Source organism: Macadamia integrifolia, unplaced genomic scaffold (assembly GCF_013358625.1).
Source record: "Macadamia integrifolia cultivar HAES 741 unplaced genomic scaffold, SCU_Mint_v3 scaffold1844, whole genome shotgun sequence".
Lineage (NCBI taxonomy): Eukaryota > Viridiplantae > Streptophyta > Magnoliopsida > Proteales > Proteaceae > Macadamia > Macadamia integrifolia.
In genome coordinates, this window is record NW_024868381.1 from 1 (window position 1) to 23,850 (window position 23,850).

At 39.0% G+C, this 23,850-nt stretch overlaps 1 protein-coding gene, 1 long non-coding RNA gene and 1 other non-coding gene across 4 annotated transcripts; all 3 read right to left on the reverse strand.

Moving 5' to 3' along the window:
* Positions 1-10,260: 10,260 nt before the first annotated feature.
* On the reverse strand, positions 10,261-10,334 carry TRNAT-AGU. The gene has a single exon. It is a non-coding gene; the product is annotated as a tRNA-Thr (tRNA).
* Positions 10,335-11,172: 838 nt separating this feature from the next.
* Positions 11,173-15,113, reverse strand: LOC122064978 (zinc finger BED domain-containing protein RICESLEEPER 1-like). Of its 2 annotated transcripts, XM_042628774.1 has the most exons (3): positions 14,780-15,113; positions 12,147-12,448; positions 11,173-12,038 (listed from the first exon to the last, which is right to left on the reverse strand). In XM_042628774.1, the coding sequence occupies exons 2-3, from the start codon at positions 12,426-12,428 to the stop codon at positions 11,955-11,957; spliced, it is 366 nt and encodes a 121-aa protein (XP_042484708.1). In that variant the 5' UTR covers positions 12,429-12,448; positions 14,780-15,113; the 3' UTR covers positions 11,173-11,954. The 2 variants fall into 2 exon arrangements, with proteins under 2 accessions (XP_042484708.1, XP_042484707.1); XM_042628773.1 differs by lacking the exon at positions 14,780-15,113 and having other exon boundaries at positions 12,147-12,801.
* A 5,187-nt stretch (positions 15,114-20,300) lies between these two features.
* Positions 20,301-22,902, reverse strand: LOC122064979. The gene is made up of 2 exons (XR_006135873.1): positions 20,650-22,902; positions 20,301-20,542 (listed from the first exon to the last, which is right to left on the reverse strand). It is a non-coding gene; the product is annotated as an uncharacterized LOC122064979 (long non-coding RNA).
* Positions 22,903-23,850: the final 948 nt, after the last annotated feature.

Below are 23,850 nucleotides of genomic sequence, written 5' to 3' on the forward strand. Positions count from 1 at the left end.
ATGGGTAGGACACCTAGTGTAACAATGTATATAATTTCAGTAGGTCATCAATATTTAACATAAGGAAATTCTTAATTTAAAATGTACCTGCTACTACTTCTGTACTGGCCTCAGCTTCCTCAGCTGATAGAGCATACATCCTTCCCTACGGTTGACTTCCCCGAGTTAAGGGAGGTCGGTACGCCGAGGGCTGACTGGAGGGCAAGGCTGATCTGACCCGACAGTCTTTTGTATAGTGCCCATATGAATGACAGTTAAAGCAACGAATCTGAGATGTCGGCATTGGGGTGGGGCCCCTCTGCACTTGACCCGTTGCAGATGGAGGTCGGGGCAACCTTGGAACTGTAGGTGCCGCACTAGCATTCGGGCGAAAAGGTGTGGAGCCCGAACCACCAGCTGGTCTAGGAGGGTAGCCAGATGGCCTATAGGGTTGCCTATACATAGGCCCAGAACTATACGATCCGCGGTATGCCTTGGAGGAGTTACCCATATCCGGAAATGGGTTTATTCTCTTCCACAGTCTAGGCATGAGAGATTGTTCTTCCTTCTGCTTATCCTCCATGGTCTTGGCCTTCTGCACAATCTGGCCAGAATCAGTCAAATCCAAGACCTTAAGTACAGACCCAATGGATGCCTTTAGGCCCTTTAGAAACCTCACAGCCTTCTCTTCAACTGTCCTCATATGCCTTGGGGAAAAATGGAACAAGCTTTCAAATTGCTGTTGGTACTCAAGGATAGTCTTACCTCCTTGAGTTAAAGCCATAAACTCAGTCTCCTTGTGGTCTCTGAAGCTACGTGGGTAATGATTGTCCAAGAACAACTCCTTGAACTGTTCCCAGGTGGGTTCTGGATGGGCAACCAACAATATGTGCTTAAAAGCTTGCCACCAAGAGTTGGCCTCCTTGAGTTGCAACCCCGCACAAATGAGTTTCTGTGCATCCGTGCACTCAATCACCTCAAATATTTTCTCTAGTTCTTGGATCCATTGGTCTGGTTCCAGAGGATCACTCCCCAACTTAGAGAATACAGGTGGTAAGTTCCTCTTGAATGACTGCACTACCTTTGACGTATTATTCTCCGGCAGGTAATTGGGAGCATAAGCCGGATAGTAAGAGTATGGAGGGGGCACCCCATATGGAGGAATACTGAACGGCGGGATTGGAGGTGTACCTCCCACTTGTGGCCCCGTTCCTGACCCTACAGGTGGATCCTGTGGAGTAAGTATCCAGGGAGGTTGACGTAATTGAGAAAGGTCCAATTGTTGCTGAATAGCAGTCATAAATGCTTGCTGTTGCTGAAGCATTTGTTGCTGAAAAGCCTGTTGTGATTGCTGAATTATGGTAGCAACATCCCTCGGAGTAATAACCAGTGGAGGGTCTAGAAGTGTAGCCATAGGTGGGTCCCCATGTGCCCCACCCTGACCAAGGGTCCCTGGAGGTGGTGGAGGTGAGGTTTGCCCCACAGAGCGGGACCTCCTGGGATTCGGTGGTCGACCGACCGGATAAGGACCACGCGAGGTACCTCGGGCATTGCTACCGGATCTAGTACGTATCATCGTATCCCTGTACCTGGAACATATCATACATCACATTGGTTAAACACCATAGAATTTATATCGGCACATAATTATATGCCAACACGCAGGGTATTGTAGTGTATGATAGTCTACAACTAACCGCAACTTGATTCCAAAAATACAGGGTTAGTGCTTCAACAAGCATGTCAATGGTCCCACTTGCCCATAACATGCAATTACAAGAGTAATAACAATAATCATAATAATTATATTAATAAAAAAAATTTCCCATTTCTTTTTCCAAGTTTTCCTCAACCGGTGGGCTGCACCGGCGGGCAGGGTGGCCCGTCGGTCCTACCCGTGCTGTAAATCGTGAACAGGGCATTAAACCCTGTTCATTCTTATTTCCTTCCATTCTCCTCTCTCTCTCTCTCTCTCTCTCTCTCCCAGGCGATTTTGGAGAACATTTTGATGCTTCCACTCGCAATCCCACTCAACGATCCGACGCTTTTGTGAAGATTCATCTCCTCCACTTCCAAGTAAGTTCCTTCCTCATTTTCTTCTCAAAACTTGAAATTTGGGGTAGAACTCATGAGTTGTCTTAAATCTCACTTCCTTTCCATGTTTCTTTCCATAGAATAGTGATTTCATATGAATGTGATGCTCTCTAAGTGATTTATTTCTAGTTTCTAGGATTTACCTCTCCATTTTGAGAAAAACCCCAACCGTGCCCTAGTTTTTCTCAAATTTGGGGATTTCTTCATTTCTTGCTCTTTTCTCCCAATTAATGACTCAATTGCGATGCATTATGCTTGATTTGTACTTAACATACTGTAGAGATCATAGATAATACCTTATGTGTGAAATCCTATTTCTTCCCATGAAAATCCATCTTTTGTGTTAGGTTTTCTTTGATTTTTCTTTACATTCTTTGGTATTTGTGGACCTCAATGGCATAGTAGTAGATGTCTTTGCATATTTTAATTGGTAGATTGATGGCATTTCATCTATAAGCATGTAGGCTTCATGCTTTCTCTGTGGTGAGTCTTTTGCACTCTCTCTTAGCTTGGACTTTCACCTTGAGAATTGGGGGTTTTCTCCTTCTTTAATTGTCATGCCTTATATGCCTCTTATTGCCTTGCTGTTTTGCCCTACTCTTTGTCTTGTCGCTTTTCTGTTTTGTGAAAATTGAGTTTTGGGGCTTCCTCTTATTGCTCACCCATCTTTCTATTCGTTTGGTTATTCCCTTTTTTCTTTACTCACCCTGCTTTTCTCTTTTCTTGCCAGGATGTCATCTCGCAAGGGCAAGGAGCCCGTATCCTCTGGCACTTGACATAAGACCACCGCTTCTAAGCGGAAGAGTGTGGGACTAGTTCTCCAGCCCCCCGCACATGGAGACCCGGACCTACCCGGTTTGATCCTTCTGACTACGATGAGGAGCTCTTTCACAGTTCAGAGGCAGCAGCCAACTGGCCGGCCTTCCTGAAGAGGTCGGTGATGATGGAGAAGACCGTGGTAGTCGAGGACTTCCACAAGGTTCAGCTCCGAGAGGTTTACAGCACTGGGTTGGCAGTCCATCCTCCAGGTAGACCGTTCGTGCTACGAGTAGCTGGTTCGTAGGTTCTACTGTAACCTGGAGGTTTCCTATCAGTACGGTGAGTATACTATGGCCAGTATGGTGAAGGGGGTGGACATCCAGCTGACCGTGGACACCTTGGCCAGCATTTTGGGCATCTCTGCAGCCGGGCACCGTTACTACAGTCCTCCCAGGAGTAAGCCCTTGGGCCCATTCATGAGTTTGGAGACACCGGACTACATCTATGAGACCATCTGTGGCAGCAGTGCCCGTCCGGAGTCTGAGACATCCTTTTTCCCGGAGGTTCGAGTATTTTCCCGACTGGTCCAGTTCAACTTGCTCCCCAGGGGAGGTCATCGGAACCAGGTGGGCTTCATGGTAGCCTTTTTAGCCTTCTGCATCTATAAGGCTTTAGAGGGAGGTGACGAGCACTTGTGCTTACCCTACGTCATCCTCAAGACCATAGAGCACCACACTTCTCACCCCGAGGATGGAGGATTCCCATATGGCAGGATCCTCACTAGGATCTTTGAGTTCTTTGAAGTGGACCTGAGTGGCGAGGAGGGGAAGACTCCGGCGGACAAGTTCGACAGGGGTAACCTATTGAGGATGGGTCTCCACACCCTTATGGATACACCTCAGAGAGCAGGAGCTCAGAGAGGTAGGGATAGGAGAGCTGCACCTATGGAGGATGTTCCCATGGAGGAGGAGTCCAGTGAGGATGAGGAGGATGATTGGGTGGATGAGGACATCCCTGAAGAGGTGCCTCAGGAGTCGAGAGGTACCAATCCGGGCTCCACCAGAGCTGCAGCCTCATAGCATAGAGCCCCACCACCTGAGAGTGGTGCATATACGTTTGAGGGCATGATGTCCTCCATGAGGGCTTTGAAGGATGGCCAAGATCAGCTGCTAAGAAGGCTGGACGAGAGTGCTTCCAGGGAGGAACACATCCTGGAGAGGCAGGCTACTTTGGAGAACTCCTTCCTCAGACTGGGCCAGGACTTGGACACCACGACCAATGCCATCTCAACAGATTTTGGCCGACTTCGGAGGGAGGTACGGCTGGTGAACTCAAGGTTTGACTACTACGATCATCGCCTCAACATCAACTCTAGGCCTCCGACGAACGTAGTAATCATAGACGACGGCGACGAGGATCAGTGAGGACTTAGCTCGTCCACACCAGCTTCTTATCTGTTTCCTGTTATTGGATCTTATTGTATATTTCCTTTCTTTTCTCATTCTTTGTACTTACACTGTAACTGAAATTATTTGTGGGATAATGTATTTTAATAGTGGTTTTTGTGGTGAATTCGTATGTGTGATGACTTGTGTAGTTTAGTTGTGGTGTCTTATAAATTTTTTGATCAGTGTTATATTATATATCTGTTGTTTATCAGGTGTTTGTGTGAAATTTTTTTTGGAAATCTCATTTTACGTCGTTATGCTGCCGAAATTTCGTTAAACTCTGTACTCAATGGGTTATGACACCAATCTAATTTACCTTTTATCTCCTCTCACGCATGCCATGAATGAAATACCTAAATGCAACCATCTTTATTCCTTTCTTTCTTTGGCTTTTAAACTCTTTAAAGCTTTTACATTAACCCAATCCCATTTTCCTATTATAGATTCTACGAGATTCTAATGGTATGCTGTGAGTGGACTAGAACATCACGCTCTGATACCACCGTTGTCACACCCCGTTCACACAGAACCGGGCCAGTGACTGGGTTAACATCGGTTAACCCAAACCTACCAGGATCATCTGATACAGTATTCCACCATAGCATACACACAACTAATAAAAGCTTATCAGATCAACGGAAGACTTGGTTTACCTGTGAATATTCCCATAATACTTGATACCTGAATTGTGATACAATAGTTATATACATGTGGGCCCGAAGGCATGATATTTACACAATGAAAGTACAATTCACATATCAAGTACATAAAAGAAATCGTAAAAAATCAGAGTATACAGCTCGGCTTGGTATCAGAACCTAGAGCTCAGCTCGGTATCAAAGGTTGAGCCCAGCTCGGCTTCACAAGGTAGAGCTTGGCTCGGCATCAAAAGTGAAGCTTAGCTCGGCACCAGAAGTGGAGCTCAGCTCGGCATCAGAACTGCGGTCTCGCAGCACAACTCTCGCACGAACAATCAGTGCCGTGCCCTAACACCTTAGGGGCCTACCAGTCCTCTTCAGGGAACTCGACTGTGGGACCCACCCCGTGCTCTTCAGATGGATGACCTACAAAATCATCTAAAAGAGGTGCACACGTGGGATGAGCTCACTAGCTCAGTAAGTGGAAAGATGGACCACACAGTAGTCCACACAACAAATCACAACCATATGCACTACATGCTATGCAATACATTTTGAATCACATCCACCTAAGCAACATTACTAAGTCTTTGGTTTAGTGCTACTACAACCACAATGCGCATATACTCCGGGTACGAGCCACGAACTCCATCCCATGATACGCCCATAGGGCTGTCGGAGAAGGCCCACCGTGAGTACTCGAAAAAATAAAAACATACCGACCACCGACTCTCAACATAAAGTAAATGACTGAAATTTAAAGGTGCTGACTCCAACAATTTAAAAGCAGTACGATTGGCCCTCTTGAATATACCACCGGGTTGTCGACTATCCTAATGACCAGCCGGGCGTAATGTCTAACCGCCACAGTGACCTGACAACCGCGATCACTGCTTCCCCCCAAATGGTAACCCAACACCTTAACCCCTGTTGGGAAGGGTCGTAGCACGGGTAGGTGATAATCCTAAACCGCATGCTCCTATATGACAATAGTACGATTGTATAGTGCCACCATGTCCCATACTACGGGCCACCAATGCACTCGTTTCCAAGTCGACTACGGCATCTAGTCTAATAATGCATCATGCACAATGATGTCAACATTCATCACATAAGCATATCATCACTTGGCATTTAGAAAGTAAACACAACACCCATGCATAACAATGTGAGGATGACTAATCTACATAGCATTTTCATGATGGCATGACTAGATTAGATAAAATTAAATGAATGCCAAACAATGCCTTGAAACAAGGCCAAACGTCCTCTCCCCACTTACCTGTAGTGTACAAGGACTCCCGTTCGGTACGGGTGAGATCCGGTGCGAGAAGTATAGGATTTGGTGAACCTATCATGAGTGAGCAGGGTTAGTATTTCACCATTTTGGAATCAAGATTAACATGATCCAATGACACGATCATGTCTAGAATCCTAAAAGAAGGTCACACGTCCAATTTTGGTCCAATCGGACAAAAAAATCACATTCGGAGCCTCTCGGGTGGGTCAGACAGCCCACTTGTCTGACCCACCAGTCAGACCACCGGTGGGTAGGTCGGCCCATCGGTTGGCCTACCGGTTGGGCCAGAGGGTCTGCTAAGACCGGCGGGCAGGGTGGCTCACAGGTTGGCCCACCGGTCTGGCCCGTCGATTGTGCCCGAGGGCCCTGCCCTCTCAGGCGGGTGCCCACAGGCGGGCCAGATGGCCCACAGGTCTTGGCGGGAAACCTGTTGTTTCTTCTCAACTTCCCCCAATCTTTGGAGATTCAAATGGGGCTTTTCCAAACCCATTCTTCACACATTCAAGGTCTTATAGGATGGTTCTAACCTAGATCTAGGTTAGATTTATGGAATGGGAAGCCATCTTACCTTCTTTGCTCAAGAACACCTTCAAACCCCCAAAATCACTTCAAATCCACAATGCTTCTCCAACCTTGTAAATACTTCTTCAAATCTTTCAAGATCAACACATAAATCATCTATTAAACCTTAGATTCATCATTTCAAGGGGGATTTACAAGATCTCAAGAAACCCTACCCAAATCAAGGGTTTTACTTGGGTATGGTGAAAGTTTAAGGAACCCAGCCTTTGCTAACCTCTAAACGTAGATCTAGTGTTGAAGATCACTTTTTTCGGCATCGAAATGGGAAGATCAAGCCTCGGCGCCGCTGAAATCCATCTCTTCTTCCTCTTCCTTCTCTTCTCACCAACGTACGAGTGTCATAAATGAGAAAAGAAAAGTATAAATGCTATATATACTTCTTTAAAATGCTAAGTAATTCACATGGGTGGGTCACTCAGGTGGGTGGATGCGCCCACCTGTCCGCCCACCTGAGGGCCAAAACTTGGGATTTTGACAGAATTCGGCCCTCGGCGCGAATCTCACCCTTGGCATATGTGTAATATATGTATGCACCTTAATATACAGCTACATACCTGCTTTATCCCTACATGGCCTTATGATAGGTGCATGTACACGACTTGGGTATTCCCGTCTCTTCTGGCACTGGCTCGGACTTATCGGGCCAGCCGGTGTTTAAAGTCACCCTTGCCATCATAGTCCATAAGGAGCCCGCTCTAATTCTCTCCGGTTCAAGTCCTGCATGGTTAAACCGGGTCAACCGTGTAATCAGACCGGGTTTAAGAAGTAGGGTATTACAACTATAGTTTTGTGAAATATATAAAGATAGAAGAATAAAATCAAAGCACATCCAACACCCAAATATGATATCTCCACCTGGGAAAAGTAGCACCACAACATAGATGAAACGGAACCAAAAACAAGGCCTAACCAACCTACTGATCACATGTTCTCTGTTACCAATTCCGTTAATATTTTTTTATACTTCTCCCACAAAATAACCACTAGAATCTGTATTAAACAACAAATGTTTGTTGGCTAAAGACACTCAATGCCACCTAACAGAGCAACGTTAGGAGACACTAAGAACACAAAGTATTGCATTAAACCTTGAGTGCTAATAATAAAATGCAAATCATTTTAGAGTAGAATTGATGCACAAAATTGATACGGCAAGTCCCCTATATCAAAAACGATACCTGGGGTTTCCGCATAAAACACAAACAATAGCCCATCATTTGAGAAAAAGAGGTCAACATTCCCCCTTTCAAATTATAATGTTAAATATGAAGTCCCAAAGCAGCCCATGAAAGACACATAACACAAAGCATACTCTTTGGGTAACCCATCTATGAGCTCTGAAAATCCACAAGAAATTACAGACTCCACGCTAAGATAAAAGTTCTTTAAAATTGAAAATAGGGAAATATAAAAATTCAATAGAAATAAAAATGACACTAGTTGATCTAATAGCATTAATTGAGTTATCATTCATATATAAACAACTTAGCGCGTTTCACTTTAAAATTTAAATGGTTGTTAGTTAATTCCTGCTATCATTCCAAAAAAAAAAAAATAATAATAATAATTTAATTCCTGCTATAATTGTATATGTAGATATGGGAACCAAGGCTGATAAGAACATGATCAAATAAACAAAATTAGATTTTTTTTTGTTAATGACGGGTATCCAAGCCTTTGGCCTGACTAGTCTCGCGGGCCCATACTGACTTCACAACGCATGGACCGAGTCATACTGAGGTTGAAAGAGAATCATTCAACTTTTATTGAAAGGCAATGAAGAGTACCAAACAACCCCGTGTGAGTGGCACAAGGTGTGCCTAGTGGGAGTCGAACTCAGGACGTCCGAGTTTACAGCTCGTTCCAGATACAAACAAACAAACAAAACTAAATATAATTGCCTTGTTGCATTTTTTTGCTGGCATGATTTGTTTCTTATAATATTTTAACGGGGAAAAATAAAACACTGCCCTACTGGGTAGGAGCACATCAACGTGTAAATCAATGAAAGGAAGTGCAAGAGCATCTTTAGAGCGTGATGGGAAAAACACAACATAGTCTTTCAGAACCCTATTATGTCTAAGGGTGTAATAATGCAAACGGGTAACTTTTTTTTTTTTCATTGTTAAAATATCATAAGAGACTGATCCCTGTAAAAAGATGGTAACACTATCTGACCAAAGGCCCGTTTGATTTTGTTTCTCTTGTTTCTATGTCTAGAAACAGTAGAAATGGTTTTTTTTTTTTTGTTTCTATGCTAAGAAATGATTTTTGAAAATACAAAAAGGTGTTTGATTTTTCTGTTTCCCGAAAAGTTTTCAACAGTGTAGTCGAGTTCAAGACATGAGTGAAAGCATGATGTTGTAAGAATGCAACTCACGAGTGAAGGCATGACGTTGGAGTTGCATGTATGCTTCATGAAGATGAGCTTTAGAAGGACGAAGGCAATCCGAAATTGTGAGTTTCGCACAACCAGGTTGGAATCACCGCATTTGGATAGCAAGAAGTTTCAACAATGGGTTGGGAGTTTGGGTAGGTCGAGCGAAGTATCGGGTTTTTCACAAATTTTGTCGCTCCCACTTGTTTCTAGAAACAGAAAAATAAGTTTAACTTGTTTCTCCATTCCTGTTTCTAGACACAGAAATAGGCATAAATTTCTATTTTTGTTTCCAAAAACAAGTGAAATGAAAAGAAAAATCAAATGGTTTTTGGAGTGTTTTTCCATTTCTGAGCACAAAAAAATGAAAAAACCGTTTCTAGAAACAAAATCAAACAGGCCCTAAGCTTCACATATCCTTTGTTCTTCTCTCTTTGGAATTTTTAGGTAAGAATAGTCTAATTGAGTCAATCATCCTTTTTTTTGCTGGCACTTACATTTATCTTATATTAAAGAATGATATGATAATTTCAACTGTTCAGATTTATAAGATTATGGTGTGAATTTTTTTTAATCAAAACTGTTTATTAAAATGAAAATTAATCGGAATGGATAAACCAAATAATAATTGGATTGAATTTGATTTTGAAAAGGAAAAGGGAGTGGAACTTATCTTCTCATAGGATTGACAACCTTGTCATGCTACCCAATGCACCTCTAGCAGCTATGGTATTATTTTTGGAAAAAGTCATCTAACTTCTTTAGTCTCTCAAGAGCAAAAAAAAACAATGAAGAATTTCCTATTATATAATGTGAAGTCAAGGATCCTCTTTGATGTGGCAATTTGGACCACCTCTGCCAGCATTTTCTACTTGGCCTATATTGTCACATGCCCCAAAAAATATAATTTTTTTGTTACAAACTATAAATATATGGTCATAATGAAACATGAAGGCTTACCTTAATAGACTAAATTTTTTCTTTAAAAAAAAAAAATTATGTTCAAGATGAAAGTTCAAACACCCAATATGTAAAACACGCATTTCCATGAACTTTCACAAACCAAATAAGACCATAAAAAAATGCTTTCGTTGAGAGTTGAACTCAAGACCTCCCGCTTACTAAATGGGTGCTCTAACCAAATGAGCTACGAAAGCTATCAGGTTTGTATTTTTTCCTTTCTATATAACAAAATATACATACTTTTGCTCACCTCATGGTTCCATGTTTGGCATTGGGGAAGTGTTTCCTTTGGGGGAGTGTGGACCTTGCATGAGTGCAGGTAGGGGTGTCAACCGGTCGGGCCGGTCCAGTTTCGATTGAGCTTAATCGGGCTTGAAAACTGTCAAAGGTTGCACCATGTCCGCCCATTTAACTAATCGGGCTTAGTTAGTGAGGGCATGGTACGCTTTATATTCGGTCGGCCGGTCTCGGCCTATAGTCAGGCTTTAGTCAGGCCTTAACCAGGCTATGGACATGTTTAATGTCAAACAGGCTTTAACCGATTTTAAACGGGTCCTCTTGAAAATGTGCTCTTATATTCCAGCCCACTCATGCAAGCCCAAAAAAATGACAAGAAATAAAGAGTCAAGAGATTCAAAACCAACCATTTCATTTTTTTTTTTTTAGCTACTTCACTTTAACCGAACGAGAAATCAAATATTTGTAAAACCTTTTGACTTTTTGACATATACTAACCGAGCTTGTTGATTGCAAATTCATTTACTCTCATTCAAATATATCTATCTATCTATGATTAAAATATTCTCTTAATTACCCTTCTCCATGAATACCTATTCTAACAGTTAAATGATGTCAATGGAAATTCAACAAAGACACCAAAATTCTGATCCATCATGATCCTGCAAGCATCTCTTCAATAAAAATATTTAAAAACAACATAAAAAATCCATAAATTTGATTCAACATCCTCATAATTAAAATATTTAGAAATATCATAAAAAAAATCTTAAATCCTTATCCAAGCATCCCACAATTAAAATATTTAGAATCATAAAAAGTCCTAAATCCTTATCCAAGCATCCCACAATTAAAATATTTAGAAATCTTAAATTTGTATCTAAACATCTCCAAAGTTAAATATTTGGATACATGACCCAAAAATATTCTGATTTGATCCAACATGGAGTGCTTCAACATGAATCCCACCTAATAGAAAATAGATGAAACATAAACATTAGTAAATATAAAGATAAAGGATAGCGAATATGTCATAATCAAAGAACAAGAATGATATTACCTGTGAAATTTTACCTAATAGACTAAACATTAGTAGCAGTAGAGGCATTAGAAGATCTTTGCGTAGGTTCTACTATAATATTAGTATCACCACTCACATCCAAAGACAACACATCTCCCAAAGCATTAGCTAAATCACTGGCATCATCAACTGGTTCAGCTTTAAAAGTGTACAAAATGAACAAGAGGACATATAAGATATTAAAATATGACAAAAAAATGTGATGAAGCAACATTTTTTTTAACGGATGAAAAATGTATATTTAAATTTTTAGAAATTACCTCTAAAGTCTACTCCGAACATCCAATCTCGAAGGCAAATCAACGCTTCAACTTTTGTAGGTAATAACTTACTTCTGTTTTTGTCAATGACTTTACTTCCAGCACTAAAAGTAGATTTAGAAGCAACAGTTGATACCCGAATAGCCAACACATCACGTGCCATCCGAGAAAGATTACAATACTTTGCTCCTTGTAACTTCCAAAAGGCCAATACATCATAATGCTTGATCAGATCTTTAATCCTTAGCTTCTAGATATAAATCCAATTCAGATTTATCTTGTATTACATTAATAGTGGAACTCTCATACATGGATAGCTCCTACAAAACAAAACAATTAAAATGAATAATGTAATATATTGAATTAAAATATATGTTTTAAACAACCAAAAAAATAAAAACAAAAAGAAAAAACATAATGATTTATACCTCCCAATCTAAAACATCTCCAACTGTATTGTCCTCAATAGCATGTGACTGTAATCCCCTATCTTCCTCAGTTATCTCCATGCACTGATACTCTTCAAAGAGTCGTGCTAAGATTAATTTCACAAGGTTAAACTTTTCCATTACTGTTGAATCCAAACTGTATATCTTATCATACCTAACAAAGATTAGCTTGTAACGAGGATCAAATACAACTGCAATAGCTAAAATGATGCTATATGAGTCCCAATACTTGTCAAACTTCTTTTCCATTTCTTGTGCCATCTTCTTCAATAGTCTTCTCCCTGATTTATCGTTTTCAACAAAGACAAATGTATATTCCATGCATTATTAAAATATAAATTTTCTGTTAGGTACTTTGACCCAAACAATAATTTAGTAATGTCATTAAAATGTTTCAAAAAGAAACATAAGTGTTCAATCTTTTTCCAATCCTCATTGCTTGGACACACTTTAAAGTTTTTATCCACCAATTCTAGTTGTTGAAATGCAGTCTGATAGATGATGACATAATCAAGCATGTGATAAGTCGAGTTTCAACTTGTGGAAACATCTCCATGCAATCCTTTCTGACTTGGTATATCCAATTGTTTATAGCATTTAAGAAATTTTACTTTGTTTGAGATGCCTTCGCATATGTTACACTCGATCGAACAAGATGTACAGATTCATCAATGCATTTCAAACCATCTTGTACAATTAGGTTCAATATATGAGCACAACATCTATTGGGAAAAAACTCACCACTACACAATAATGCCTTCTTCAATACTAAACTTTTTTTCAAGTGCTCAATAAAACAAAGGTTAGCACCGACATTATCTAATGTAATAGAGAACAATTTCACATATATTAGCTCCTGTGTGTGGGGGTGGCATGATGCAAAATTTCAGTAATTTTTTATGTAGTACCCATTCTGTGTCAATGTAATAACAAGTGAAAGAAATATAAGAGTTAGTGGTTATAGAGGTCCACAAATTAGTATTCAATAACATTCTACCATTGAAGGAACTCAAAAATCCTTAATCCTTTTTTTTTTTCTCTAGTATGCAACCTCAAGATACCAACCATTTGGGTATTCCTAATAGGACTGAATTATGGGTAAAGATAAGAAATCAAAGCCCTAAACTCTTCATACTCGATGAATACCAAGGGCAACTCGTGTCTGACAATAAATGTGGTAATCATATCTCGTACTACATCTGCATCAATCCTCTTAGTTTTCAGTGCCATATTCCCATCACCTCCACCCAATAACATTTGAGCAACATCTTTATTTTTATGTTTGAGGCAACACTTAAGATGTTTCCTTAAACTGCCAGTGCCATTGATAGATGAGTCAACCAGATATATATTCCCACAAGCCTTGCATTTTTCTCTTTGTCTTCCATCAGGATTTTTCTCTTTAGGGATATTAATAAACTCTTTCTAAACTATGGAAGTTTTTCTCCTATTTCTTGGTAAAGTACTAACTATAGCCGATGACACAACTGATCCAGTGTTATAATCAGATGCAGTTCTTGAACTAGATAGACTAGAACCATTCCCTCTATTTACTTCATCAACAGACATCCGAACTTCTTGATCTTTTTTATTTGACATTATGTAATTCAAATGAATAAAACAACAATAGACTGTAAAATAATAAATAAAAAATGAATCTTCATCAAAATAAAACTTCACGTTAATAAGACTTGACATCTATTCAGTAAAAAATAAATCAATAATGAAGATTTGTAAGAGTTTAACATTTGCTTGATGATCTGTAACAAATATAATAAGCAAGCATTCCACAATGAAAGGAAATTGGAATCCATAGTCAAACAAGAATATTAGTTACTTAAAAGGGAAAAATAAATAATTAAATAAAAGAACAAACATTGCATGCATTTTAGTACAAACATTGCTTACATTTTAGTGTTCATCAGTTGAATCTAGTACTGTGGGTCAATAACCACTTATCAACATATCTAAATAATGTTTAAGGCTTAAATGAAAAGCCAACTCTGAACAGAACAAGGGACACAAGGACAAAATCAAAATACAGTATATATTTTGAATTCCATTTATTTTTTTTCCCCTTGGTTTTAATATGAAATTAAATTTTTTTTGCATGTTTTGAAGAGGATGGCATTGATGGGGACAAACAATCTGCATCAATGGTTGCTAAAATCTTTGCCAATGTGTGATCTATGTGGGGAACATGGAAAGAAGATCAATGAAAGTTCTGGAAAGGGTTTCATGGAGACCACTGTGGTTGGTTCCATAGAGAAATTTGAAATTCTGGTTTTGGAGGGGATGAGAACCCGAATGGGTAGAAAAGAAAAGGCTAAGAAGGGGATTTGGGAGAAGAGAGATGGGAAGAGATTAAGGCAATGTGTTGCAGTTGTGATGCTAATACAAATGAGAGATGCAGAGAAAGAGAATGAAGCTTTTGGGGAGATCAAAATTGATTTATTACTTTCTTTCATAAATCCAATACCATTCCAGAATTGATATATAGTAAGTGCAGTTAGTCGATCTTTTCATTTAAACATGTCAGTTTTATACATATACAAAAACAACAAAATCAAGGAACATGGTGATGAAAATGGAAAATCCAAGTAAGAACGTACCTAGAAAGGCAGCACTAACCAAGTTGTACTTTTCTCCTTGCAGACAGTGAAGAAATACTTGGCAACAATGGAGAAACACATCCACGGCGCAATAACAGTCGGCCAAATAGAAACGAAGAGTGTTTGGCGATTGGCGAGTCGACGACAATGGAGAAACATAGCGGCGGACTGCAGCGTAACAAGAAACGAAGAGGAAGGTGGAAGAAGGAGACTAGGAGAAGGTCGAAGGGTAGTCCGTAGTCGGTTAGGGTTTTTGGTTTCTTTCTTTACTTTTTAGTTTTTACTCTTTAATGTGGGTGGTAAAATAGGTATTCTGCAATCATTAAAGGGTCGGGCCAGGCCGGTGCACAATAAGCCAGTCTCAGTCAGATGTTATTCAGTCGGTCTCGGTCGGGCACCTGATGGTCCAAGTAGTAGGACTAAGATCAGCCTGACACATTTAATAAATGGTCCGGGCCCAGCCAGTCTATAAACGATCGGTTTCTATCGGTTCAGTCTGGTCAGGCCACGAATTGACACCCCTCAGTGCAGGAACCAGTGACAGCATTGATGGAAGCATTAACAAGGGTGAAATCTCTACCTTTCATGGGGGGCCAACAAAGAGGTCAGTTTGCCTCTATGTCTGGGTGCAGGAGACAAACTTCCCCTATAGAATTCTTTTTCCCTATCTAATTTTACATTTATGGTTGTATAATTTTCCTTATCCTAATCTCGTCAATTCATCTATTGTTGCCTCAGATACCTTATCTTTTGATGGAGACTATCCAAGTGGACCCTACACTTACTTGAGTTTTAAATTCTTATATTGGAGCAAATTATGCTTAATTTAAATTAAAATGTCACTTTCCATATTTAGATTTGACCTAGGATTGAATTGGAAAACAAATTATCCATAAATTTTGGCTTAGGACTTGTTCGAACTTATCAACTGAGAATAGATCCTTTGCATATACATTCACTTGCAAGTATATGTGAAGATCCAACACATGTTCTTTTTGCTTCCATATATACTCCTCTTCACCCTATGTGCAAGTAAACATATGTGTTTAGGATCTAATCTCCATTTACTTCGGTCATGTCTATGTATGACTACTATATGTCCCAATTTGGCTCAAAAAATTGGACTTGGCTCTTAAAGGCATGCTTGGCTAATTCTACCAATTTAATTCTAAAAAACTCTTAGAATTTAGGATTTGACTTGAAGCCAATTCCCCCTTTGGTTATTTATTTCAGTAAAACAAACCCTGCCAGTCTAGTGCAGGAAAAACCTAAACTGGAATAGGTGTGAGAAGACTACATTGCCCCTCCCCGATGTGCGTAAAGATGCTTCTACAATTAAAGCATCTACAATGATGTCCACACCTCCCTAATTGCTTTGCAGGCTAAACTTGAATCATCTCTCAAACTTCTATCCTTTTCTTTTGATTTATTTTTACATTTTTTTAAGCCTTTTTAAGATTCGATGTATTTTTACATTTTCTCAATTATTCTAGGCTTCCCATGTAAGAATAATTTATAAGATCGATATGATGAATCAATGAACAAGAAACGATAATACAATCATGAATCTAACACATACCCGGATCCATATCGTATTGGGAAGATTCCACAAGCTTTAGCCTTTCCCTCTCTACAATCTTCTTCCCTGAGCTTTCTCTCTTTGTTAGTTTTGTCTGCTCCCTTCTCTATATAAATTGTCAATTGGTAACAACTAATGGGTGTTGCTTCCTTTATATAGATGAGGAGCAGGGACTAACCCTGAAATAGAATACAAGTAGGACCCTCCCATAATGGGACCCAATTGTAAAAAGGCCCACTAGTTTTACACTTTAAGGCGGTTAACCAAAGACCTGGATTCTTATTAGAAGATCACTCCTGAACCGGTCTTCATCCAACCCAGCCTGCCGATCAACACCCAACCACTAATCCGACCCCACACAATGACTGGTACTAGTCCATATATAGAAAAACGTTATATTCTCCCACTGGGGCAGTAACATGTCATTGCTTCAACTTTGGATTAGATAATTTGTGATCACAAATAGGAAGTGTTGAAAGTAGCTAACCTTAAAACATTACACCCTTGGACCAAGCAAGAACACAAACACTCAATCGTAAGCGTCATCACATCTTAAGTTGAAATGGAACACTACATGTAAAAGTGATGTACTCTCACCCGTTTTTGGGCTACATACGTGTAAAGTAGTGGTATGAAAATTGCATGTCACAGTGATCGAACATGTCAAATCTAAATTAGTCTTGACTTCCAACTAAAGTCGCTAGTTACTCCAACATTGGGAGCTCACTGGAATCATTCTTCACATGGTAAACTACCACTAGAACTACCAAAATAGTTACTTAGTATAGAAGCAAACTACACCTTTTATCAAGAAGCCAATGTGGACTGGATCCATAAGTCCCTATACGCTAGCCCAAGCTCTCAAACTGAGAAACCTTTACTAGCTCGCATAAAAGTGTGTATCCTATAAATAACCTCTAGCACAACCGAAGGATAACACTATGCATCTGTATAGATAATAGAAATAATATCATAAACTACAAACAATAATAACAATACAAGAAAGCAAATACTAGTAAACCATCAAGGAATAAATATTGTCTATATTAATAAAAATTGCACTCCCACTAATAAAGTACATCCAAAGTTTCAACTAATCCATACGAGTAACATGCTCTTGAAAAGCCATCAGAGCTAATCCTTTAACTAGTGGGTCTGCTATCATAGCATCTGTAGAAATGTGCTCAATAGTGATGTGTGAATCTTGAACTTTCTCTCTGACCAAGAGAAACTTGATGTCAATGTGCTAACCTAAAGAACTTTTATTATTACACGAGAAGTATACTGCAACAGAGTTGTCACAAAACATCCTCAAAGGCGTTGCAATAGAATCAACTACCTAAAGCTCTAAAATGAAGTTCCTCAACCAAAGTGCATGAACAATTGCCTTATAACATGCCACAAACTCTACCTGCATCGTAGAAGAAGCAATAAGCATTTGCTTCACATTCTTCCATGATATAGCAACTCCAGCCATCATGAAACTATAACTAGATGTCGATTTCAGGTCATCTCGAACACCCTGCATAGTTAGAATCTGAATATCCGATCACCTTGAGTGCAGTTGTCATCCTATAAGTAAGAATAAATTCCCTAGTACCCTGAAGATACCTCATGACCTTCTTTGCTGCTATCCAATGCGCCCAACCAGGATTACTTTAGTACCTACCAAGCACGCTAATGGCAAAAGCAATGTCAGATCGAGTGCAAACCTGAGCATACATAAGACTACCAACGGCAGAAGCATATAGTATGTCTTTCATTTGAGCATGCTCAATATCATTCTTAGGACAATCATACTTAGAAAACTTATCACCTTTCATAATAGGTGCCTTCAAAGAAGACAATTAGTTATGTTGAACTGCTTCAACATTCGGTCAATATAAGCTCTCTATGACAAACCAAGAACACTACATGACAGATTGCGAAGAATCTCAATTCCCAACACATAAGATGCTTCACCAAGATCCTTCATGTCAAACTGATTGGACAACAATCTTTTTGTCTCATGTAGAATGCCTAAGTCATTACTTGTCAAAAGTATATCATCTACATAAAGAACGAGAAAGATAAATTTGCTCCCACTGATCTTAAGGTATATACATTGATCAACAATATTCTCTTTGAAGCCAAGAGAAGTAACAACCTAATCAAACTTCAAATACCACTGTTTGAAAGCTTGTTTCAAACCATAAAGTGACTTCTTAAGTTTACAAATCATGTGCTCAGTGTTAGTCATCTTGAAACCTGGAGGTTGCTCCATGTATACATCTTCCACTAAATTCCCATTTAGGAAAGCAGTCTTCACATCCATTTGATGCAATTCTAGGTCATAGTGTGCAACCATGGTCATTATAATCCTAAAAGAATCTTTGGTAGACACTGGTGAGAAAGTTTCTTTATAATCAATTCCTTCTTTCTGATTGAAGCTTTTTGCCACAAGTCTAGCCTTGTAGTGCTCAATGTCACCTCTAGCATTCCTTTTGGTCTTGAAAACCCATTTACATCCTATGGGCCTGCTACCTTTAGGTAGCTCAACTAAGTCCCATACATCATTAGCCTTCATGGACTTTAACTCATCATGCATAGCATCCATCCATTGAAGAGAATGAGAGCTATCATCTGCATACTGAAAAGTTCTAGGATCAGACTCAATCCCTATATCAAACTTATGCTTCTGCAGATAGATGAAAAAATCACTAGAAATAGGAGACCGACGAGTTCTCTCTGACCTTCTCAAGGGTGCCTCTATGACTGATGGCTCAGTAAGGGTCTGATCTATAATTGGAGCCATAGGCTCCACAGGTTACTGAATAGGAATGGTCACCTGCTCAGTAGGTGACCGAAACCATGGAGGATGGGAAAAGAGGTACTGGTACAACAGCGCGTGAAGCTGCGTGGCTGGATAGATGAAGTACTCATATCATCCTCAATGAAAACTACTCACTCAGACTCAATAACACTGGTAGTGTGAGATGGACAATAAAATCTATATCCTCTTGACCTCTCAGAATAGCCAGTAAAATATCCACTGATGGTCCTGGGATCAAGTTTCTTCATCTATGGGCTATAGGGTCTCACCTCTGCTACGCATACTCAAACATGGAAATAATTAATACTAGGTTTTCTGCCATTCCACAACTCATGTGGAGTCTTCGGAACTGATTTACTTAGAACTTTGTTCAAGATATATATAGCTGTCTTTAATGCATCTCCCCACAAAAAATCTGGTAAAGTAGACTTACTTACCATACTTCTCACCATGTCCATAAGAGTATGATTTTGCCTTTCGGTAACACCGTTTTGTTCAGGAGTATCTAGTATGGTGTACTGTGCATTAGTGCCACAATCCTATAAGTACTTAGCAAATGGTCCAGGATTACAAGCAGTTTTATCGTACCTACCATAGTACTCTCCACCTCGATTAGATCTAATAGCCTTAATCTTCTTTTCCATTTTAAGTTCAACCTCAGCTTGAAAATTTTTAAAAGCCTCTAGTGATGCTGATTTTTCTTGGATAAGATAAATATAACCATAACGGGAGTAATCATCAATGAAAGTAATAAAATAACAATATCCTCCCATTGCAATAGGAGTGACAGGACCACATATGTCAGTATGTATCAAACCCACTAGTTCTTCCTTTCAAAATGCCCCTTTGTTTCTAGCTCTAGTGAGTTTCCCCTCAATGCAATCAATACATGTACAAAAATATAAAAAATCAACCTGATGAAGAACACCATCCTTAATCAACCGTTCCATCCTTGGTTTAGAGATATTTCCTAAACATTTATGCCATAACATTGAAGAATCTACATCACACCTCATACGTTTAGATCCCAAAGCAACATTTACAGTAGAGGAGTAATCTAAAGATGGAGTAGGAGTAGAATGCAAATCAAGCATATAAAGACCATCACGCAAAATAGTTGAACCAACCAATTGGGATCCAAAATAACAAACCATTTTATTATTAGCAATGTTAAGCACAAAACCTTTGCTATCCATTCTTGAAACTGAAATAAGTTTCCGTCTAAGTGACGGTACATAAACCACATTGTCTAACTCCAAAACATAACTAGAAGTAAAAGTTAGATCAACTACTCCTATACTTGGATCCTCTCGCCATTCCCTACGTAAATGTGCAGCTCCCCATCATTTGGTCTCCTTTTGTTTCTTAGATCCTGCACACAATTAGTGATATGAATATTGGCTCCGGTATCAAACCACCAAGAATTAAGGGAAACATCAACTAGATTTAATTCAGAACACACTAAAGCTAGAGGGGTACCTATGATCATATCTTGGAGATGGGAAACCAGTAGTGCAGCGTTCTTCTCTTTCAAGGTCTTGAAACTATAGCAATCAGCTTTCTTGTGACCAACCTTCTTGTATTAATTGTACTTGCCTTTAAAACCCTTGGAACCCTAACCTTTGCCTTTGAAATTGTCCTGTTTAGGCTTAAAGGACTGACCAGTCTTCTTGAAATTTCTAGAATTTCCTTTAAACTTCTTCCATTTCTTTCCATCATTTTGGGTGTTCTTCCTAGCTTCATTAGTAACCAAATGAACAGTATTTCCATCAAGCTTCTTTGACTCCTCTTATTGCACAAGGATGGAGGTCATCTGCTCAATATCCCATTGCAGACTATTTGCATTGTAGGATGTCTTGAGGGAATCAAATTGAGCAGGGAGATATTCTATAATCTGTCATACTAGGAATGCATCAGATATTTTTACTTTCATAGCAGACAACTTGTTCGCATACATAGTCATTTTCAAAATGTGATTGCGAACTCCACCAACACCATCATACTTTGTGTTTGAAAACATCTTCAAATATGTTTCCATTTCTGCCTTGTTAAATTTTTGAAATTTCTTGGCAACTGCTGCCAGAAAATCCTTGGTCTTTTTTGGTTCAATTATACTCTCTCTAATAGGCTTATCAATGGTGTTCCTTATAACCAAGGTACACAAATAGTTTGATTCCTCTCACTCTTTGGAGAGTGTTTTGGCTTTAGTATTGCTTTTAACTGTGGGTTTGGGAGGCTCATTAGTTAACAAAGAAGTGTCCAAACACATGATTGCCAGCGTCACAGTTATGGATTCAAGCCACTCCTCATGATTAGTGCCATTAAGTGCCTTGATTGATGCAAAGTGGGATGCCATAGCTAGTAAACACAAAAATTAGTTTACCAAAATATGCATAACAAAGCATGTATCATAACAATAGCACTAATAAAAAATAATAAATATGACCAAGTGGGCAAATGATCAAATTTCTACCAGTCTCGTTCCCATAACAAAATAATAGGAAAACTCAAAAGAACTGGGTGAAAGATCCTACGTCATTGGGGTCACACCTGTGGTGACAAGATCGCCCAATACACAGTGCTCTTTCTTAGAAAAATGAGATGCTTTAAATAACACTTCATTAGAAATCCCGTCATCTGTGGTGGCAAGACAAAGACTCCCAATTCCATGAAGCTCAATAACATCACCCTTGCTCGATCGAGCAGGATCGACCAAATGAAGACTCACCTGTGGTGGCAAGAGCACGAAGTTTATCATATGGTCTCCTCGAGGGCAATCTATAAACACTGCCGGTGGTGGTTCCATGCCCCGAGAAACTAGACCGTTGAACGGAAGCATCGTCACTCAAGTCATAGAATCCCATCAACAAGATTGCAGACATGGCTCATGGGTTCAGTTTTGAGTGCAATACAATATTATGGACTATTTCAGCCTATTAAATGGAAACATTCCAAACCTAAGTCCATGTAAGCGACCCACTATGATAATCTCATAAATAAAATATCACATGGCACATCCCAAAATTACAATTATGGTGGGTAAACAGATTTATAAATATTGAGAAATCTAGTGTATATTCATTATCACAGTTGTTTATTAATGTTTGGTTCTGTTTATATAACAATTTATACACTTTCTAATGCATAAAATAGGCTATTTACATTTGGTTTTACATCATAAATGAATCCAAACTAAATTCTGTTTCTATTTATATAAATAGAAGGCATGAAAAGGAGGTAGAAATAGGCCTATTTCATATTCTGTTTATATAAATTACTGTAAAAAATAAATAGAAACAGAAACAAACATATTTATGTAATTTGTTCACGTAAATCAATTCTAGAAATAAACAGAAAGCAAAACAAATCTATTTATGATTCTATTTATAAAAGAATACACTTTAAGAAATAGAAACTGAATCAAAAGTGAAACTAATAAAAGAGTTTCACAAAATGTTTCCAAGCAAACAAAAAAATACAGTCAACAGTCAACCCTTGACCGATCAACAGTCAAACGTTGATAGGGAAATGGGTCGACCCGACCCAACTGGTTTGGTCCAGTTCGAACCGATTTGTCAGACCACCTTGAACCATTTAATTTGTTTTGAATTGATTTTTGGTTCACTAGGAACCAATTTGGTTCAATCAAAAAATAGGAAAAAAATAAAAAATAAAAAAACTTGTGAATGAAATTAACACACTGACTTGTACCTAGGGGTGTCAATCGGTCGGTCCGGCTCGGTTTTGGCCGGGGTTGAGTCGGTTTCGGTGTGGGAAAGTTGAAACCGAAACCGAACCAATAAGGAAATTCCGATTTCGGTTTGGTTTCGGTTTCGGTTTCGGTGTGGTTTGGTTTCGGTTTGTCTTCGGTTTCTTAAATCGATTTGTAACCGGGTTGGTTTTGGTTTTTGGTCCAGTTTGGATTCGACTTTCCATACAAATGTTTACAAAACTATGCAAATTTTGATTTTTTTTAATAAATTTTGGAGTGTTTCGGTTTCTTACCGGTTTGGTTTTAGTTTCGGTCTAGGTTTTGAGCCGGTTTCGGTTTGGTTTCGGGTTCATTTGGTTTCCGGTGCGGTTCGGTTTGGTTTTGGGGTTGCAATACTCCAAATCGAACTGACCCAATAAGGCTTCGGTTTGATTTGATCCGTGTTATTATCAATTCGGTCCAGCCGGTTTTATCGGTTCGGTTTAAGAATTGACACCCCTACTTGTACCATAACCATTAATTACAGTTGTATTGCACTTTCCACACTTTCCAAATTAAAGTGAAAACTTAAAAGAAGATTTTTTTTCCCAATAAAGGAAAAAAAGTAATCAAATCATTATTAAATTAGATTCTACCATTCAATTAGGAAACAAACAAAAAAAATAGTATCTTAAAATAAGTTTATTTCCATTAAAGGTCTGAGACAAAAAAAATTGCAGGTTTCATGGCAGCACCTGTGAGAAAAAAAAATGATAAAAAAAACTCAAATTTGTGCAAGAATAACCGAACTATTGAGAGCGTGCATATACATACATTCTTCAGGTTTCGCCAATTAATTGATCAAATTCTTTTTTTTTTTTTTTTCTTTTAATACCATGAAACCCACGTTAATCTCTCACAAATTGAAAACAAAAAATTTGATCTTACAATGAAAGCAAGAAATCAACATAAACAATGGAAGGAAACAA

What these genes read in the sequence shown, in the direction of transcription:
- LOC122064978 (XM_042628773.1), bottom strand. Translation starts at nt 12,488, where the DNA reads ATGGAATATACATTTGTCTTTGTTGAAAACGATAAATCAGGGAGAAGA. An exon ending in GAGATGTTTTAGATTGGGAG is followed by an intron (nt 12,039 to 12,146) that starts GTATAAATCATT and finishes TTTGTTTTGTAG; the next exon opens with GAGCTATCCATGTATGAGAG.